This window comes from Pelodiscus sinensis, chromosome 20 (assembly GCF_052426305.1).
Source record: "Pelodiscus sinensis isolate ZL-2025 chromosome 20, ASM5242630v1, whole genome shotgun sequence".
Classification (NCBI taxonomy): Eukaryota; Metazoa; Chordata; order Testudines; family Trionychidae; genus Pelodiscus; species Pelodiscus sinensis.
The window spans coordinates 30,363,619-30,383,365 of record NC_143071.1 but is presented as its reverse complement, the minus strand read 5'-3'; the positions used below and the strand labels follow the sequence as shown (position 1 = coordinate 30,383,365).

The following is a 19,747-nucleotide window of genomic DNA, read 5'->3' as shown; positions in this document are numbered from 1 at the left end:
GATATTTTGGCCTTGGAAAGGATTCAGAAAAAGGCAACTAAAATGATTAGGGGTTTAGAACGGGTCCCATATGAGGAGAGGTTAAAGCGACTGGGACTTTTCAGTTTAGAAAAGAGGAGACTGAGGGGGGATATGATAGAGGTATATAAAATCATGAGTGGTGTGGAGAGGGCGGATAAAGAAAAGTTATTTATTAGTTCCCTAAATAGAAGAACTAGAGGACACCAAATGAAATTAATGTGTAGCAGGTTTAAAACTAATAAAAGAAAGTTCTTCTTCACACAGCGGGTAGTCAACCTGTGGAACTCCTTGCCAGAGGAGGCTGTGAAGGCTAGAACTATAACAGAGTTTAAAGGGAAGCTAGATGATTTCATGGAGGTTAGGTCCATAAAAGGCTATTAGCCAGGGGATAGAAATGGTGTCCCTGGCCTCTGTTTGTCAGGCTACTGGGCTAGATGGACCTTTGGTCTGACCCAGTACGGCTGTTCTTATGTAGGACAATGGCATATTAGGGTGCATATAAGAGCACTGCCTGCAGATCTAGAGAAGATCTAGATCTATTATTCCCCTGTATTTGACACTGGTGAGGCCACATCTGGAGTATTGCGTCCAGTTCCGGGGCCCCCACTATAGAAAGGATGTGGACGCATTGGAGAGGTCCAGTGGAGGGCAACCAAAATGATTAGGGGGCTGGAGCCCATGACCTATGAGGAAAGGCTGAGAAATTTGGGCTTATTTAATCTGCAGAAGAGAAAAGTGAGGGAGGATTTAATAGCAGCCTTCAATTACCTGAAGGGAGATTCCAAAGAGGATGGAGAGAGGCTGTTCTCAGTAGTGACAGATGGCAGAATGAGGAGCAGTGGTCTCAAGTTACAGTGGGAGAGGTCTAGGTTGGATATTAGGAAAAACTATTTCACTAGGAGGGTGGTGAAGCACTGGAATGGGTTTCCTAAGGGAATCTCCACTCCTAGAGGTGTTTAAGTTCTGGCTTGACAAAGCCCTGGCTGGGATGATTTAGTTGGAGTTGGTCCTGCTTTGGGCAGGGGGTTAGACTTGACCTCCTGAGGTCTCTTCAGCTATGTCTACACTCACAGCTTCTTGTGTGAGAAATATGCAAATGAAGCTAAAAATGGAATATCGCCAAGAGACTCTTGCGCCAGAAGGAGCTGTCTACACTGCCCCTTCTTGTGCAACAAAATTCCTCTTGTGCAATGCTGCTACTCTGATTATTTTCAGGGGATATGCCATGCTTAGCCTCATTTGCATATTTCTCGCCCGCGAGTGTAGACATAGCCTTCCAGCCCTAGGATTCTATAACTCTATACCTAGGACTTACATCAGTAGATACCAAAATGCTTTGCAAAGGGGGATAGTATAGTTGCACTTTTATAAATGGGGGACAGAAATACAGAGAAATGGATGGAAAAGAGCTGGAACTAAAAGATTCTCCTGAGTCCTAGTCCAATGCTTTAGTTACTAGGCCACACTGCAGGAGCATAGCTATGCATGGGCTGGGGCTCACCCCTGCAGTCCTGACTCTTCTCCGTCTGCCCACCTGGCACTCCAGGCATTCCGAAGATTCCTGCACCCAGATCCCACTCACTGGTTGGAGCACTGGGTGGGTGAGCAGAGCAGGGGAAGCCCTCATGCCCATAGCCTACTCCCCAGGGTTGGCCCAGAACTAATGGATATTAGTAGACTGGATCTTATGGAAGGCCAGATAGAAAGGGATACTGAAAAGGATATAACAGCAAAGGAATTCAGATATGTGTTTCTGATAAGAAAACTGAGTGGCCATTTTGATGAGGAATGGCTGAATAGTGGTAGAGGTAGCAGGAGAAGGGCAGGAAAGGGGTATGAGGGCAGGGCTAAAGGGACAGGCCGGAGGCAGAAGCAGACCAGGGAAGAGAAGAGGTAGGGGAGCAGGCTGGAAGCAACAGCAGAAGAGCAGGGAAAGGGCATGGGAGCAGGCTAGAGAGCACTAGGGCAGCAATATGGGGGAGGCCAGAGGCAGCAGCAGGGTAGGGGTATGAGGGAGGCAGGAGATGAGTAGGGTTATGGGGGAGGCCAGAGGCAGGATTTGGGCAGGCGTAGGAGGGCAGGGATATAGGGAGGCCAGAGGCCGGAGCTGGGCAGGGGTTCAGGGCAGGTAGGCGAGGGTAGGAAGGCAGAAGGGCAGGGGAGTCAGGAAGGCCAGAGGCAGGAGTGCGCGGGAGGCTGGAGCGGGGTAGGGGCACGAAGGCAGCCGGGCAGGGAGGCAGGAGCGGGGCCGGAGGCAGCGGCGGGGCAGGGAGGCAGCCGGGCTCGGCTCGAGGGAGGTTGTGGGCAGCGGCGGCCGGCGGGGCAGGGCCGGGGGCGGGGGCGGCGGGGAGGGAGGGGGCGGGGCCGGGGCGGCGGCGGGCGGCGGGGCAGGCGGGGCAGCGGGGGGGGGGGGGGGCGGGGGCAGGGCCGGGGCAGCGGCGGGCGGCGGGGCAGGAGCGGGGCAGGGCGGGGCGCGCGGGGGCGGGGGGGGCGGGCCCGGCGGGGCAGGGGCGGGGCAGGGGGGGAGGGGGCAGGGCGGGGCAGGGCCGGGGGCAGGGCCGGGGGGGAGCGGGGCGGGCGGGGGCGGCGGCGGGGGCCGGGGCAGGCCGGCGGGGCAGGGAGGCAGCCGGGCTCGGCTCGAGGGAGGTTGGGGGCAGCGGCGGGCGGCGGGGCAGGGCCGGGGCAGCGGCGGGCGGCGGCCGGCGGGGCAGGGCCGGGGCAGAGGCAGGGCGGGCGGGCGGGGAGGGGTCAGGCGGACCCGGCGGGGCAGGAGCGGGGCAGGGTCCCGGCGCGGCGCGGGGAGGGGTCAGGCGAGCCCGGCGGGGACGGCCTGGGCCGGGCGCGGCGCCTGCGATACGGAGTCGGGGCTCTAGGTGTCCTGCCTGGGAGGGTCCCTGCTGCATTGCGGGCGGGCGCGGCGCGGCGCACAATGGCGGCTCCCAGCCCCAGCGGCGGCTCCGGCTCCGGCGCCCCGGGCTCGCAGGCGCACACGGCGCTCAGCAGCATGCAGGGTGAGCGGCCCCGCCAGGCCCCGGCCCCGCGGCCTCCGCCTGCGCCTAGGCCCGGCCGGGCCCTCGAGCCGCCCCGGCCCGCGCGCCGGGACCGCCGGCTGCCGCCTCAGGGCGCGGGGCCACGGGCCTGACGCGGGCCGGCCTGGGCCTGGCGAGCGGAGGGGCAGGCGGGGGGGAGCGCGCGGGGAGGGGGCGAGCGGGTGTGGGGGGGCAGTGTGCCCACAGGCTGTGTGTGTGTGGGGGGGGCAGTGTGCCCACAGGCTGTGTGTGTGTGTGTGGGGGGGGGCAGTGTGCCCACAGGCTGTGTGTGTGTGTGGGGGGGGCAGTGTGCCCACAGGCTGTGTGTGTGTGGGGGGGGGGGCAGTGTGCCCACAGGCTGTGTGTGTGTGGGGGGGGGCAGTGTGCCCACAGGCTGTGTGTGTGTGTGTGGGGGGGGCAGTGTGCCCACAGGCTGTGTGTGTGTGTGTGGGGGGGGCAGTGTGCCCACAGGCTGTGTGTGTGTGTGTGGGGGGGGGCAGTGTGCCCACAGGCTGTGTGTGTGTGTGGGGGGGGGGGCAGTGTGCCCACAGGCTGTGTGTGTGTGGGGGGGGGCAGTGTGCCCACAGGCTGTGTGTGTGTGTGGGGGGGGGGCAGTGTGCCCACAGGCTGTGTGTGTGTGGGGGGGGGGGGGGGGCAGTGTGCCCACAGGCTGTGTGTGTGTGTGGGGGGGGCAGTGTGCCCACAGGCTGTGTGTGTGTGTGGGGGGGGGGGCAGTGTGCCCACAGGCTGTGTGTGTGGGGGGGGGCAGTGTGCCCACAGGCTGTGTGTGTGTGGGGGGGGCAGTGTGCCCACAGGCTGTGTGTGTGTGGGGGGGGGGGCAGTGTGCCCACAGGCTGTGTGTGTGTGGGGGGGGCAGTGTGCCCACAGGCTGTGTGTGTGTGGGGGGGGGGGCAGTGTGCCCACAGGCTGTGTGTGTGTGTGGGGGGGGCAGTGTGCCCACAGGCTGTGTGTGTGTGTGGGGGGGGGCAGTGTGCCCACAGGCTGTGTGTGTGTGGGGGGGGCAGTGTGCCCACAGGCTGTGTGTGTGTGGGGGGGGGCAGTGTGCCCACAGGCTGTGTGTGTGTGTGGGGGGGCAGTGTGCCCACAGGCTGTGTGTGTGTGGGGGGGGCAGTGTGCCCACAGGCTGTGTGTGTGTGTGGGGGGGCAGTGTGCCCACAGGCTGTGTGTGTGGGGGGGGCAGTGTGCCCACAGGCTGTGTGTGTGGGGGGGGCAGTGTGCCCACAGGCTGTGTGTGTGTGTGGGGGGGGGCAGTGTGCCCACAGGCTGTGTGTGTGTGGGGGGGGGCAGTGTGCCCACAGGCTGTGTGTGTGGGGGGGGGCAGTGTGCCCACAGGCTGTGTGTGTGGGGGGGGGCAGTGTGCCCACAGGCTGTGTGTGTGTGGGGGGGGGCAGTGTGCCCACAGGCTGTGTGTGTGTGGGGGGGGGCAGTGTGCCCACAGGCTGTGTGTGTGTGGGGGGGGGCAGTGTGCCCACAGGCTGTGTGTGTGTGGGGGGGGCAGTGTGCCCACAGGCTGTGTGTGTGTGGGGGGGGCAGTGTGCCCACAGGCTGTGTGTGTGTGTGGGGGGGGGCAGTGTGCCCACAGGCTGTGTGTGTGTGTGTGGGGGGGGCAGTGTGCCCACAGGCTGTGTGTGTGTGGGGGGGGCAGTGTGCCCACAGGCTGTGTGTGTGTGGGGGGGGGCAGTGTGCCCACAGGCTGTGTGTGTGTGGGGGGGGGCAGTGTGCCCACAGGCTGTGTGTGTGGGGGGGGGCAGTGTGCCCACAGGCTGTGTGTGTGTGGGGGGGGGCAGTGTGCCCACAGGCTGTGTGTGTGTGGGGGGGGCAGTGTGCCCACAGGCTGTGTGTGTGGGGGGGGCAGTGTGCCCACAGGCTGTGTGTGTGTGGGGGGGGGCAGTGTGCCCACAGGCTGTGTGTGTGGGGGGGGGCAGTGTGCCCACAGGCTGTGTGTGTGTGGGGGGGGGCAGTGTGCCCACAGGCTGTGTGTGTGTGGGGGGGGCAGTGTGCCCACAGGCTGTGTGTGTGTGGGGGGGGGCAGTGTGCCCACAGGCTGTGTGTGTGTGGGGGGGGGCAGTGTGCCCACAGGCTGTGTGTGTGTGGGGGGGGGCAGTGTGCCCACAGGCTGTGTGTGTGTGGGGGGGGCAGTGTGCCCACAGGCTGTGTGTGTGTGGGGGGGGCAGTGTGCCCACAGGCTGTGTGTGTGGGGGGGGCAGTGTGCCCACAGGCTGTGTGTGTGTGTGGGGGGGGGCAGTGTGCCCACAGGCTGTGTGTGTGTGGGGGGGGCAGTGTGCCCACAGGCTGTGTGTGTGGGGGGGGGCAGTGTGCCCACAGGCTGTGTGTGTGTGGGGGGGCAGTGTGCCCACAGGCTGTGTGTGTGTGTGGGGGGGCAGTGTGCCCACAGGCTGTGTGTGTGTGGGGGGGGGCAGTGTGCCCACAGGCTGTGTGTGTGTGGGGGGGGGCAGTGTGCCCACAGGCTGTGTGTGTGTGGGGGGGGCAGTGTGCCCACAGGCTGTGTGTGTGTGTGGGGGGGCAGTGTGCCCACAGGCTGTGTGTGTGTGTGGGGGGGGCAGTGTGCCCACAGGCTGTGTGTGTGTGTGGGGGGGGCAGTGTGCCCACAGGCTGTGTGTGTGTGGGGGGGGGCAGTGTGCCCACAGGCTGTGTGTGTGGGGGGGGGCAGTGTGCCCACAGGCTGTGTGTGTGTGTGGGGGGGCAGTGTGCCCACAGGCTGTGTGTGTGTGTGGGGGGGGGCAGTGTGCCCACAGGCTGTGTGTGTGTGTGGGGGGGGGCAGTGTGCCCACAGGCTGTGTGTGTGTGGGGGGGGCAGTGTGCCCACAGGCTGTGTGTGTGGGGGGGGGCAGTGTGCCCACAGGCTGTGTGTGTGTGGGGGGGGGCAGTGTGCCCACAGGCTGTGTGTGTGTGGGGGGGGGCAGTGTGCCCACAGGCTGTGTGTGTGTGTGGGGGGGGGCAGTGTGCCCACAGGCTGTGTGTGTGTGGGGGGGGGCAGTGTGCCCACAGGCTGTGTGTGTGTGTGGGGGGGGCAGTGTGCCCACAGGCTGTGTGTGTGTGTGGGGGGGGCAGTGTGCCCACAGGCTGTGTGTGTGTGGGGGGGCAGTGTGCCCACAGGCTGTGTGTGTGTGGGGGGGGGCAGTGTGCCCACAGGCTGTGTGTGTGTGTGGGGGGGGCAGTGTGCCCACAGGCTGTGTGTGTGTGTGTGGGGGGGGCAGTGTGCCCACAGGCTGTGTGTGTGTGTGGGGGGGGCAGTGTGCCCACAGGCTGTGTGTGTGTGTGTGTGGGGGGGCAGTGTGCCCACAGGCTGTGTGTGTGTGTGGGGGGGCAGTGTGCCCACAGGCTGTGTGTGTGGGGGGGGCAGTGTGCCCACAGGCTGTGTGTGTGTGGGGGGGGGCAGTGTGCCCACAGGCTGTGTGTGTGTGGGGGGGGGGGCAGTGTGCCCACAGGCTGTGTGTGTGTGGGGGGGGGCAGTGTGCCCACAGGCTGTGTGTGTGTGGGGGGGGCAGTGTGCCCACAGGCTGTGTGTGTGGGGGGGGCAGTGTGCCCACAGGCTGTGTGTGTGTGGGGGGGGGCAGTGTGCCCACAGGCTGTGTGTGTGTGTGGGGGGGGCAGTGTGCCCACAGGCTGTGTGTGTGTGTGGGGGGGGCAGTGTGCCCACAGGCTGTGTGTGTGTGGGGGGGGGGCAGTGTGCCCACAGGCTGTGTGTGTGTGGGGGGGGCAGTGTGCCCACAGGCTGTGTGTGTGTGGGGGGGGGCAGTGTGCCCACAGGCTGTGTGTGTGTGTGGGGGGGGGCAGTGTGCCCACAGGCTGTGTGTGTGTGTGGGGGGGGCAGTGTGCCCACAGGCTGTGTGTGTGTGGGGGGGGCAGTGTGCCCACAGGCTGTGTGTGTGTGGGGGGGGCAGTGTGCCCACAGGCTGTGTGTGTGTGGGGGGGGGCAGTGTGCCCACAGGCTGTGTGTGTGTGTGTGGGGGGGGCAGTGTGCCCACAGGCTGCTGTGTGTGTGGGGGGGGCAGTGTGCCCACAGGCGCTGTGTGTGTGGGGGGGGCAGTGTGCCCACAGGCTGTGTGTGTGTGTGGGGGGGGGCAGTGTGCCCACAGGCTGTGTGTGTGTGTGGGGGGGGCAGTGTGCCCACAGGCTGTGTGTGTGTGGGGGGGGCAGTGTGCCCACAGGCTGTGTGTGTGTGTGGGGGGGGCAGTGTGCCCACAGGCTGTGTGTGTGTGGGGGGGGCAGTGTGCCCACAGGCTGTGTGTGTGTGTGGGGGGGCAGTGTGCCCACAGGCTGTGTGTGTGTGGGGGGGCAGTGTGCCCACAGGCTGTGTGTGTGTGGGGGGGCAGTGTGCCCACAGGCTGTGTGTGTGTGGGGGGGGGCAGTGTGCCCACAGGCTGTGTGTGTGTGTGGGGGGGGGCAGTGTGCCCACAGGCTGTGTGTGTGTGTGGGGGGGGGCAGTGTGCCCACAGGCTGTGTGTGTGGGGGGGGGGCAGTGTGCCCACAGGCGCTGTGTGTGTGTGTGGGGGGGGCAGTGTGCCCACAGGCGCTGTGTGTGTGTGGGGGGGGCAGTGTGCCCACAGGCTGTGTGTGTGTGGGGGGGGCAGTGTGCCCACAGGCTGTGTGTGTGTGTGGGGGGGGCAGTGTGCCCACAGGCTGTGTGTGTGTGGGGGGGCAGTGTGCCCACAGGCTGTGTGTGTGTGTGGGGGGGGGCAGTGTGCCCACAGGCTGTGTGTGTGTGTGGGGGGGGGCAGTGTGCCCACAGGCTGTGTGTGTGTGTGGGGGGGGGCAGTGTGCCCACAGGCTGTGTGTGTGTGTGGGGGGGGGCAGTGTGCCCACAGGCTGTGTGTGTGTGTGGGGGGGCAGTGTGCCCACAGGCTGTGTGTGTGTGTGGGGGGGCAGTGTGCCCACAGGCTCTGTGTGTGTGTGGGGGGGGCAGTGTGCCCACAGGCTCTGTGTGTGTGTGTGGGGGGGCAGTGTGCCCACAGGCTGTGTGTGTGTGGGGGGGGGCAGTGTGCCCACAGGCTGTGTGTGTGTGTGGGGGGGCAGTGTGCCCACAGGCTGTGTGTGTGTGGGGGGGGGCAGTGTGCCCACAGGCTGTGTGTGTGTGGGGGGGCAGTGTGCCCACAGGCTGTGTGTGTGTGGGGGGGTGGAGTGCTCCCACAGGCTGTGTGTGTGTGTGTGAGGGGGAGTGTGCCCACAGGCTGTGTGTGTGGGGGGGGGGGGTGTGCCCACAGGCTGTGTGTGTGGGGGGGGGGGTGTGGCCACAGGCGCTGTGTGTGTGTGTGGGGGGGCAGTGTGCCCACAGGCTGTGTGTGTGTGGGGGGGGCAGTGTGCGTGTGGGGGGGGGGGCAGTGTGCCCACAGGCTGTGTGTGTGTGGGGGGGCAGTGTGCCCACAGGCTCTGTGTGTGTGTGGGGGTATTGTGCCCACAGGCTGTGTGTGTTTGGGGGGGGCAGTGTGCCCACAGGCTGTGTGTGTTTGGGGGGGGCAGTGTGCCCACAGGCTGTGTAGGTGGGGAACGTGGGGGGATGTGACCACAGGAGGTGTGTTGGTGGGGCTGTGTGCCCACAGGCTGTGTGTGTGTGTTGGGGGAGTGTGCCCACGGGGCGTGTGTGTAGGAGGGAAAAGGAAGTGTGTGTGTGTAGAGGTGGGGGGAGTGTGCCCACTAGGGGTGTGTATGGGGGGAGTGTGTGTGTGTGTGGCAGGAGTGTGCCCACAGGGTGGGCAGGCGTGTGGGTGGGAGAGAAGGGGGAGTGTGTGTGTGTATGTGTGCGTGTGGGGGACTGTGCCCACAGGTTGTGCATGTGGGTGGGTGCATGTGTTTGGGGGTAGGAAGAGGGTGTGTGTGTGTGTGTGTGTGTGTGAACGCATGTGTAAGGGAGTGTGCCTGGAGGGTGTGTGTGTGTGTGTGAGGGAGTGTGTCCACAGGGTGTGCGTGTGGGTGGCTGGATGCGTGTGTGGGGAGTGTGCCTGCAGGGCGTGCATATGTGTGGGGGGAGTGTGCCCACAGTGCGTGCATATGTGGGGGGGGAGTGTGCCCACAGTGCGTGCATGTGCACATATGTACGAGGGAGTTCGCCCACAGGGTGTGTGTGCATGTGTGTGAGGGTGTGCCTGCAGGAGGGGCGTGTGTACTGTCTGTAGGGGAGTGTACCTGTGAGGAGATGTGCACCCATAGGATTTGCGTCTGCGTGTGGGGGGGGGAGGAGGCAAAGTGCGTGTCTGTGTGGGGGGTGCCCACAGAAGGTGCATGCATACTTGTCTGGGGAGAGTGCGCCCGTGGGGGGTGTGCACTCCTGGGGTTCATGCATGCGTCTGCCCTTATGGTGGGGAGTGTGCTTGCGCCTGCTCTCATGGGGGGAGTATGCTTGCGCCTGCCTGTGGTGGGGGAGTGCGCCTGTGGGGATGTGTGTGTGCTCATGTGTGGTGAGTGTGAGGTGCTCCCACAGGGGTGTGTATGGGCCCATGTGGGGGGGAGTGTGGCCGCAATGTGTGTGTTTAGGGGGAGTGTGACTCCAGAATGTGTCGGGGGGAGGGGAGAGTTTGCCCAGACAGTATGTGGGGGAGGCAGAAGTATGCCCAGAGGGTATACGTGTAGAGGAAGTGTGTGGGAGGGAACTGGGAGTGTGCTCACTGTGTGTGTGAGAATGGCAGGAGTATACCTATAGTTTGTGTGTTTCTGGTGTTGGCGGGAGTGTGCTCACAGTATATGTGTGCCTGCAGTTTGTGCATGTGGGGGTGGCAGTGTGTTTGCGTAGCAGTGGTTCCCAAACTTTTTGGCATCACACCCCCCTTTTTGATTTTTAAAAAACCCTCATGTCCCCCCCCCAAATAGCAGCAAAAAGAGAAAAAGGAACTGAACAGGGCAGCAAAACTTGATGGGGGGGGGGGGGAGGCTGGGTCGCTTCGCGCCCCCCCTGGAATTTCTTCACGCCCTCCAGTTTGGGAACCCATGGTGTATTGTATGTGTGTGGCATGGGAGTGTGCCTGCTCCGGGTGAGGGTAGGAGTGTATCATTCCCCCCCACCCGTGTGTGGCAGCAGGAGTGTGCCTGCAGTGTTTTTTGGGGGGTGCGGTGGAGCATGCCTACAGTCTTTGTGGGAGGGAACTGTGAGTATACCTGTGGGGGTGGGTGTGCGTGTGTGTGTGTGTGTGTGGGTGTGTGTGTGTGTGTCTGGTGACGGGAGTGTGCCTATGATGTGGGCGTGGGAGGCAGGATTGTGTCCACGGTTTGTATATGGGTGAGGCAGGAGTGCGGCTGGGGAGGTTCATGTGTGTCTGCAGAGTGAGTGTGTGTGTGAGAGAGAAATGGGAGTTAGCCCACATGGAGTGTGTGTGTGTGTGGGGGGGGGAGGCAGCTGAGTGTGTTTCCTCATGTGCCCGCATTGTGTGTGTGTGTGTGTGTGTGTGAGGGAGAGAGAGTGTGTGACTGGTGTGTGTGTGTGTGTGTGTGTGAGAGAGAGAGGGAGAGTGTGTGTGTGTGTGTGTGTGTGAGGAAGCAGAGAATTTGCCCATCTTGTGTTGGGAGGACTGGGGGGAGTGTGCCTGCCGTTTGTGCTGTGGTTTGTTGTATTCCTGCAACTTGTGTGTGTGAGGGTGGCAGGTGTATAATCACAGAGCATGCATGTGAGGGTTTTGGGAATGTGTCCACATAGTGTGTGTGTGTGTTGAGGGGAGAGGGAGTGTGCCTCCAATGTGTGTTCCTGCAGGGTGTGTATGTAGAGGGAGTGTGCCTGCCATGTGTGTGGGGAAGGAGGAGGAACATGTCTGCCATGGGGGAGGTGTGCCTGCCAGATGAGGATGAGAGTATGGGCCCCCCTGTATTGGGGGATGGGAGTGTGCTTTCAGTTGGGGGGGTGGAGGTGTGCCTCTAGTGTAAATTTGGGGGAGGTGGGATTGTGCCCACAGTGTGAGTATGGAAGGGGCAAGAGTGTGGCTGCAGTGTGTGTGTAGGGGGGGGAGCTGCAGATGTTTCTGCAGAGTGTATGTGGGTGTGTGGGAGCTGGGCATTTGTGGTGTATGTATGTGTGTGTAGGGGGAGCTGGAAGTGTGACTGCAATGTGTGTTTGAGAGGTGGAAGTTGGGAGTGTGTGTGTGTGAGGGAGCTTGGAATTTGCCCGTCTTTTGTCAGGAGATGCGGGGGGGGAATGTGCACACCATTTGTGTTTGTGAGGGTGCATGTGTGTCTGCAGAGCATGTGTGACGGGAGGGGATAGGAGTGTGTCTGTGCTGGCACTGCTGTGCTATTTAGTGACCGTTTGCCTTCTGCACTCTAAAGAAAAGCAGAATAAATACAGTTTACACCATGTACATCTGAGCTGAGGTTGGAGTCTTGTCTCTGGGGGGGGTAAAGCTAAAGGCTCAGAAATACACACTTAATGTAGCTTGAAAACTTGCATACATTTGAGTAAATTCTTCTTTAGGGGCAACTAGATCTCACTAATGGTATTTTGTCAATTTCTGAAGATTTCTAAACAATAAAAAAGCAACCATTCTTCTGAGGAAGGCACTCACTTCTGATTTCAGACTCTTAACCTTTTATTAGGTGACCACATGAATAGCAAATACACTCTTCATTTTTGTTTTAAGTGTGAATATACAGGCTAGATATAGCCCTATTCTTCTCTGTCATTGTGCTGTAGCAGGTTATTTTAATGTGAGACTCGAGTTTTCCTTTTACAAACACATGTGAGCTTTGTAGCAGACGAGTCATTGAATGAAGTATGTAAACAAGTGAACATTTGCCAAGAGTAGGCAAGTTTTAGTCTGGATTTTATACCTTATTAGATCAGTGCTCTGTCTACTTAAATATTTCTTGTGGTACGTGACTCATCTGTGTCTGGCTGTTCTTTGCCCACTATTCTGGGCAAAAGTTTAAGTTGGGATCTCTCAGTATGTTAGGCTGATCTGACTCAGAGCATAAGGCTTTGCTTGTCTTAGTTTAGGCTATAGCAGGCCTGCATAACTCGGAAAGCGGCGAGGGCCATATTACTCCAAAGAAAACAGCTGCAGGCCACAAGTAGGGATGCTCTCCCAAAAAATACCGAACATGCAGGCTAAACATTTTTGTCTTTAAATCTGGTGGTCGCCAGTCGTGACGTCAGGACGCTACGTCACGCCAGAGAACTGGCATCTGTCAGCATCCCGCTCTCTGGCTCGCTCCCCGCCTCCTCACATCAGAGCTGCATGCAGGCAGTCTGGCAGTGAGAATCACCGCACTTCCCCCTCGCTGGCGGCGCTCCGCCTGGCCAGCAGAATGGATGGGGCCGTGCCGCGCCGCCCATAGTCGGCACGGGCCGCACAGTGAGCCCCTGTGGGCCGCATGTTGTGCAGGCCTGGGCTATAGTTACTTTCTGCAGAATTTCCATCAATCAGCATGTTTGCTAATAGGTATACATTTTGGCCATCCCTGAGCGTAGTTGGAAACTAGTACTGGGAGCATCCCTAATTTCCCAACACAAGGGCTCAGAAAACTATTAGTCTAATAGCAGGTGCAGTTTTGTTTAGAAACTAGCTCTTTTTATTAAAAGCCAGATGAAAAATAGGTCTGTCAGTTGATCTAAGTAAATTGAACATTGTACACGGTGACTTGTAACCTCCGCCCAAATGTCACTTTCTAAGGGCATGTCTAGATTATGCAAAAAGGTTGTGTCTAACACATTAACTATTGTGCTTTAAGCAATTGGATTTTACACATAGTACCTAATGGATACAAAGGCATTTAAAAACATTAGTTGATTGTGGTAGATGCTAGAGCCTCTCTATAGTTGATCATAGTCTGTTAACCTGTTTTTAAACACAACCTGTCAGCACTCGGTACAAAATTGTGTTTAAATATGCATTATCTAACATGTTTTGAAACAAAATTTCAAAACTTCCCCAGGATATTAAAAGGGGAAGGATGCATACTTATGTACCTGCTGCAGGACAGCAAAGTGGTCACAATTGGCATTGTAGGCCATCTTGTGGAAACCATTTAGGTTGATGCAAGCAACACAGCGTCTGCACTGACATGCCATCATTCTAACTACATCACCCTTAGTGCTACACATATTGTTCAGGTGGTTTTATTAAGTCAGTGTAGTAGGTGTGTGAGAGTGGCAGGAGGGATCTATAGTGTGTACACCTCTATAGTTAGGTTGATGTAAGCTGTCTTATATTGACTTGACTTTGTAATGCAGACAAGCCCTTATTTAAAAAAATCAGTCTCAGTGCAGTTGGTTGCTTTTAAAATTAAAACCTTTTAGAGTTTTAAACTTTTGAAAAACCTCTGCATTAGCAGCATTTACGACTGCTTCAGACTGAGACTATACCACTTTAATAGTGAAGGAACACTGTAAGAAAACTGTATTGCCTTCCTTTTTTTGAAATGTTGCATTCACTTTATTGATAGCAACCCCTCTCGCTCCCAAGCTCTCCTTGTAATGGTGGCAAGTGGGCGGAAGTTAGAACAGCTCTTTCTCTGCATGAGTGTTTCAGGGCTTCTCTTCACTTAGAATCAGCCCCTATTCATGGTAGCCAGGGCAGCCTCTGTTCTCGGCCGCCAGAGCTGTCTGTGGCTAGTGGCTGCTTTGGCAGCAGCCCCTGCCCTCAGCCAGCCCTGATTACCATGGGGCTGCTGCTGGAGCAGCCTCTGTTCGCGGCAGCCAGGGCTGACTGCCGCCAGGGCCTGCTGCTGGAGCCGCTCCTGCCCTCTTCCAGCCCTGGCTGCTGCGAAAAGGGTCTGCTGGAATTGGAGGGAGCCAGGACCGAGCAGTCCCAGCTTGTGTTGGTCCACGACACTGTGCCTCTGCATTTTAAATGTAATAAGAGCCCGGTGGCTGTTACTACATCTAAAATGTAGAGGCACAGTGCGGGTGGCTCCCGGAACTGGTTCAGCTACCCCTGGTGAGGCTCTGCAGAATGGCCCCTTATCAACTAGTCATGTAGTCAATACAAATGTATTGACTACATGATTAGCCAGATAATTGCAATTTAATATCCTTAGTTCCTCCTGCTTTTTTCAGAGCAGCTGCTACAAAATGGTTGTTACGAAAGTGTTTTGTAGTTTCAACATTAAGCTTTATTTCTGGAACACTTAAGTCTTTGGCTTGGAGATGCAGCAAGTGAGCACTGCAACCGTATGTTATTAGCTTGGGAGTGTCATCTTAATTTTTTCTCATCCTGGATACATTTGCAGCGCTGTCTGACATTTGATTTTTTTTCCACAGTTTGTTATAGCTTTTACTGCTACATCTTCTGTTGTGTGTGCATTTCCTGGTGTGTCTATTGTTTCTAAGGTAGACATTCTCTTTTTCTGTTGTCACACAAGTACATACAACAGGATCATTGTGGAAATTGCTCCACCCATCAAGACTCAATTAACAATTTTACCCTCTAAACTTTTTGCACACTGCTCAGTTTCTTTCATTCACTTTATTCAGCAATTTGCCTGCAACATCTGCTCTGTTGGGTAGATGGTTTAATGATTGAACCATGTTAATAAAGTGTGGATTCTCAATCATACGGAAAGGAGAGTTTGTTGCATAAACAAACCAGGCAATTTTTTCATGAATTACCTATTTTGGTAATTTACTGGTGCTTATCACAAACTTTTCTATGATTGTTTCTGGTGGAGAATTTTTTTCTTTATGCTTCAGGTGATATGCTGTCTCTATGTGACTGAAACATTATCAGTGGCAGACAACTCTGAAGCTGTAGAAAATGATGGTGATCTTGAAGGTGGATAATTTTCAGAATCCTGTATGTTTTATCCCTAGGTAGAGGAACTTCATTGAAATATTCCCAAATTGGGTCTCTTACAGTCTGCTGCCATTATAAGTTTTCCCTTCTAGTGAGAGAATGGTATGGTAGATCTCAGATCAAGGAAGGCCACCCTCAGAAAGACCTTAAGATTTCTGGAATATGCTGCTCCAACAGTTTCACTTTTGTTTCAGCTGTCTGTCCCTCCCTTCTCACATTTATCTCCAGAATTCTTCTATGTCCAGATCTATTCTGTCCCCAACAATCTTCTATTCATTGAATTTTTTAGACCTGCACTCTAAGGGAGCAGCAAGGGATTGACTCTGTGAACACAAATTTGCAGAGGGACAATAGGGTTGAGGTCTGTTATTTCTCAACTCTCTATATTATTTATTTAAAAACATTTATCTCTGGAGACACAAATCCACAGTGAGAACTGCAGAATTTAGCATCTCTGATGGTATTTTTTAGACTGAGCACTGAGTCCCATTGAGTAGATAGATTAACCTAAATAATCTATGCAGAAGCTTCTGGAATCCCATAAAGTTGGATCCCTAATCCATGAACTATTGGAATTTATTTACAACATTTTTCTTAAACATTACATGAATATATTGTCTCATACTATATAATTAGAATTTATAATCCCTGTTCCATGATGAGATATCTTTGAGCTATAATGTATTTTAATTAACATTCTTTAAATTGCCTTTTGAGGAAAAAAACTTTTTTAAATCAATTTTTTTATAATATAAAAAATCCAATTTAAATTAAAAACAAATCTTTTTTTTTTTTTTTTTTAAAGAAAAATCATTGATTTTATCCACCATGGAAGACACTGCATACAGGCAGTCCCCGACTTACGCAGATCCGACTTATGTCGGATCCGCAGTTACGAACGGGGCTGCCCCAGAGTACACGGACTGCGGGACCTCACGGTCCTGCCGCCCATGTACTCTGGGGCTTTCTCTGCGTCTCCCTGGTCTGCAGACCAGGAAGACGCAGAGCAAAGCCGCGTTGGGGCTCGGGCAGCAAGGCAGCCCAGGCGCGCCTGGACTGCTCCGCTGCCAGCTTCCCCGCGGCTTTGCAAAGCCGCGGGGGGGCTCGGGCAGCGAGGCAGCCCAGGCGCGCCTGGACTGCTCTGCTGCTGGCTTCCCCGTGGCTTTGCAAAGCCGAGGGGGGGCTCGGGCAGCGGGGCACCCCAGGCGCGCCTGGGCTGTTCCGCTGCTGGCTTCTCCGAGGCTTTGCAAAGCCGCGGGGGGGGCTCGGGCAGCGGGGCACCCCAGGCACGCCTGGGCTGTTCCGCTGCTGGCTTCTCTGAGGCTTTGCAAAGCCGCGGGGGGGCTCGGGCAGCGGGGCACCCCAGGCGCGCCTGGGCTGTTCCGCTGCCGGCTTCCCCAAGGCTTTGCAAAGCCGCGGGGGGGCTCGGGCAGCGGGGCACCCCAGGCGCGCCTGGGCTGTTCCGCTGCCGGCTTCCCCAAGGCTTTGCAAAGCCGAGGGGGGGTTCGGGCAGCGGGGCACCCCAGGCGCGCCTGGGCTGCTCCGCTGCCGGCTTCCCCGAGGCTTTGCAAAGCCGAGGGGGGGTTCGGGCAGCGGGGCACCCCAGGCGCGCCTGGGCTGTTCCGCTGCTGGCTTCTCCGAGGCTTTGCAAAGCCGCGGGGGGGGCTCGGGCAGCGGGGCACCCCAGGCACGCCTGGGCTGTTCCGCTGCTGGCTTCTCTGAGGCTTTGCAAAGCCGCGGGGGGGCTCGGGCAGCGGGGCACCCCAGGCGCGCCTGGGCTGTTCCGCTGCCGGCTTCCCCAAGGCTTTGCAAAGCCAAGGGGGGGTTCGGGCAGCGGGGCACCCCAGGCGCGCCTGGGCTGTTCCGCTGCCGGCTTCCCCGAGGCTTTGCAAAGCCGAGGGGGGGTTCGGGCAGCGGGGCACCCCAGGCGCGCCTGGGCTGTTCCGCTGCTGGCTTCTCCGAGGCTTTGCAAAGCCGCGGGGGGGCTCGGGCAGCAGGGCACCCCAGGCGCGCCTGGGCTGCTCCGCTGCCGGCTTCCCCGAGGCTTTGCAAAGCCGCGGGGGAAGCCGGCAGCGGGACAGCCCAGACGCCCCGCGGCTGTCCCGCTGCCGGCGTCCTCAGAGGCTTTGCTCCCCGTCTCCCTGGTCTGCTGGTCTCCAGCAGACCAGGGAGACTGGGAACAAAGCCGCGGAGGACCCAGGCGGCAGGACCGCGGTGCGTCTCTGTCCGCCGCCCGTGTCTTTCTGGTCTGCTGGAGTGGGGGGGGGGGGGGGCGCAGCTAGTACGCCCCCCCCCCCTCCCCAGCAGACTAGGCTTTTCTCTGGACGCCTGTGGCAGAGCAGCTGGGGTGCTGCCGGTTGGTCCCGCAGCGCCGCTCTGGGCGCTACTGGTCCAACCCAGCAGCACCCCAGCTGCTCTGGTCCTGATTCAGCCGCTGCTGGTCAGTTTCAGCAGCGGCTGAATCAGGACGCCTGGGGCAGAGCAGATGGAGTGCTGCTGGGTTGGTCCAGTAGTGCCGAGGAGCGGCGCTACTGGAGCAACCCAGCAGCACCCCAGCTGCTCTGCCCCAGGCGTCCTGATTTAGCCGCTGCTGAAACTGACCAGCGCTGACTACAGGAAGCCCGAGGCAGAGTTGCTCTGCCCTGGGCTTCCTGGAATCAGCTGCTGATCAGTTTCAGCAGCAGCTGACTTGGGGACGCTTGGGGTTCTTAAGTTGATTCTGTATGTAAGTCAGAACTGGCGGTCAGTTTCAGCAGCGGCTGAATCTGGACGCCAGTTCCGACTTACATATAGATTCAACTTAAGAACAAACCTACAGTTCCTATCTTGTACGTAACCCGGGGACTGCCTGTATTGGGAGAGAGGCGTTCTTCCCCAGGGTAGGTGCTCCACCTCCCCAAGAGGTGGCAGCAAGGTCCACGAGCAGTGCTTTTTACCCGGGGACTAAAGTCTGTATAAATGTGTTACTCAGAGGTGTGCATATTTCACACCCCTGAACAACGTATTTATATCAACCTAATTTCCTAATGTAGACCAGGCCTCAGTTTGTGCATTCATATACAAAATATCACAGTGTAAACTGATGTTGGCAAGACTACCTGAAGTTTTAACACTTGGTTTATCCACAGTCAGCTGTTACACACATACCTTTTTTTCTTAGTGAAGGCAGGGTTCAAACAGTTAGTTTATCTTCAAAACTCTTCAGGTGGCTTTCCAATCATTATGTTAACTTGATTGAACTCATACGAATGAAAAACACAATCTTTTTGCCTGTGAAGTCAAGACCATTTAAAGAAATAAAGTGGCATGGAGAAAGGCTCCCTTCTTTTTCTCTATGTAATTTTCAAAATAAGTGTGAGAGTTTTCACCAAAATCACACATGTTTATAGTTCCTATGTGTGGAATGTGGAGGGCTTGGGAGACATGATGGTAGTTAGAATGGAAGCTGAATATCTTAACAGCATATAGTAGAGAAGAGAACTTGCTTATGGTTAAAATAAGGCACCCCAAATATTAAACCAAAGTGGACTTTTAATTAGGGATGTGAAGGACTAGTTGACTATCTGACAAGCCAATGCCTTGAGGCTGCAAGAGGAGGGGATGCTTCAAAGCGGCAGAGGAACTTGGGGCCAGACCTCGGGCTCCACGCGGTGCTGCTGCTTTGAAATGCCACGTACAGCCCAGGACCAGGTGGAATGTCCCCAGGCTGCACGTGGCGTTTCAAAGTGGCAGTGCTGCGTGGAGCCCAAGATAAGCTAGGGACTCCCCCGCTGACCCCAGGCTCCATGTGACGTTGCCACTTTGAAATGCTGCAGGCAGCCCGGCATCAGGCTGCATGTGGTATTTCAAAGTGGCAGTGCCACGGGGAGCCCAGGATCAGCTGGAGTCCCCAGGTGCCACATGGTGCTTTTGTCTTTGAAATGTAGCAGCAGCCCTAGATACAAGTGGTCTTTTAAACAAAACTTGAAATCTGCACTACATTTCAGATAAAGTGTTCCTCAATAAATAAAAAGTGAAATTTAAAAGAGAAAAAGAAACTGTCCAGTCTATTGACATTTTGCTCAGCCTGGGTAGTGCAGGAAGCAAACAGCACTACAGGTTGAACCTCTAAAATCTGGGACTCTTTAGTCTGGCAACATCTGTGAGTAAGGCTTGCCAGATGCTTTCACCAAAAATCCCAAATATGGCAGGAAAAAAACTTGGTTGAGTGCAAAAAAAAAGGGGGGGGGGGAGACTAAAAAGGTCACTGTGCCTTTAAGAATCCCCGTGCTCCTCACTTCCCCCGGCCCTCGCCAGATGCGACAGGGGAGCAATGTCCCCTCCAGTCTTCCATCCAAGAACAACAGAAAATACCGGACATTTTACTTCTTTTTCACCGGATGGGGCCCAGAAATAACAGACTGTCTGGGTGAAAACCAGACACCTGGCAACCCTATCTGTGGTCTGACAGGACCATGACTATTGTTGCACCAGACAGCTCTGGCTGGCCACGTGCAGGAGTGCAGCCCAGGCTGGGCTGTCGGTGGGGAGCACAGCCCCAGTGGGATGACGTGTGGGGGAGCACAGCCTTGGCCAGGGCTGATGCTTAGGAGCGAAGCCCCAGCTGGGGTTGGAGGCAGAGCAGCCAGTGGCCAGGAGGGCAGCCCTGGTCACATCTGGCGAAGTGTGGGGAGCACTGCCCGGGTAGCCAGAAGTTCAGTCCTGGCCAGGGCTGGTGTCAGTGGGGCCTGCACATGGGTGCACAGCCCCAGCTGGGGCTGGAGGCAGCAGGGCAGCCCCTGTCCTGGGCTGGTGCAGGGCAGTGGGCTGAATGCAGCAGGGCAGGCAGTACAGAATGCAGCCCCAGGTGAGAGCAGACCCTTATATCTACATAGGGAGCCATGACCTCCTCTTGTCCAGCAATTTCTGTGGTTCTGGACCACAGAGGTCCTGAGGGTGCCGGAC

The 19,747-nt window shown here is 57.7% G+C and overlaps 1 protein-coding gene across 10 annotated transcripts in view; it reads left to right on the top strand.

The window, feature by feature from the left end:
• The first annotated feature begins 2,788 nt into the window (after positions 1-2,788).
• MAP2K4 (mitogen-activated protein kinase kinase 4) overlaps positions 2,789-19,747 on the top strand; it is a 145,613-nt gene continuing 128,654 nt past the window's right edge. For 6 of the 10 annotated variants that reach the window (XM_075903436.2, XM_075903433.2, XM_075903435.2 and 3 more), the window contains exon 1: positions 2,795-3,032. In XM_075903436.2, coding sequence (XP_075759551.1) covers positions 2,951-3,032 — 82 coding nt within the window. In that variant the 5' untranslated portion in view covers positions 2,795-2,950. Of the gene's footprint in view, positions 3,033-19,747 lie in introns of all 10 variants that reach the window. The other 4 variants (XM_075903427.2, XM_075903426.2, XM_075903425.2 and 1 more) reach the window with 2 other exon arrangements.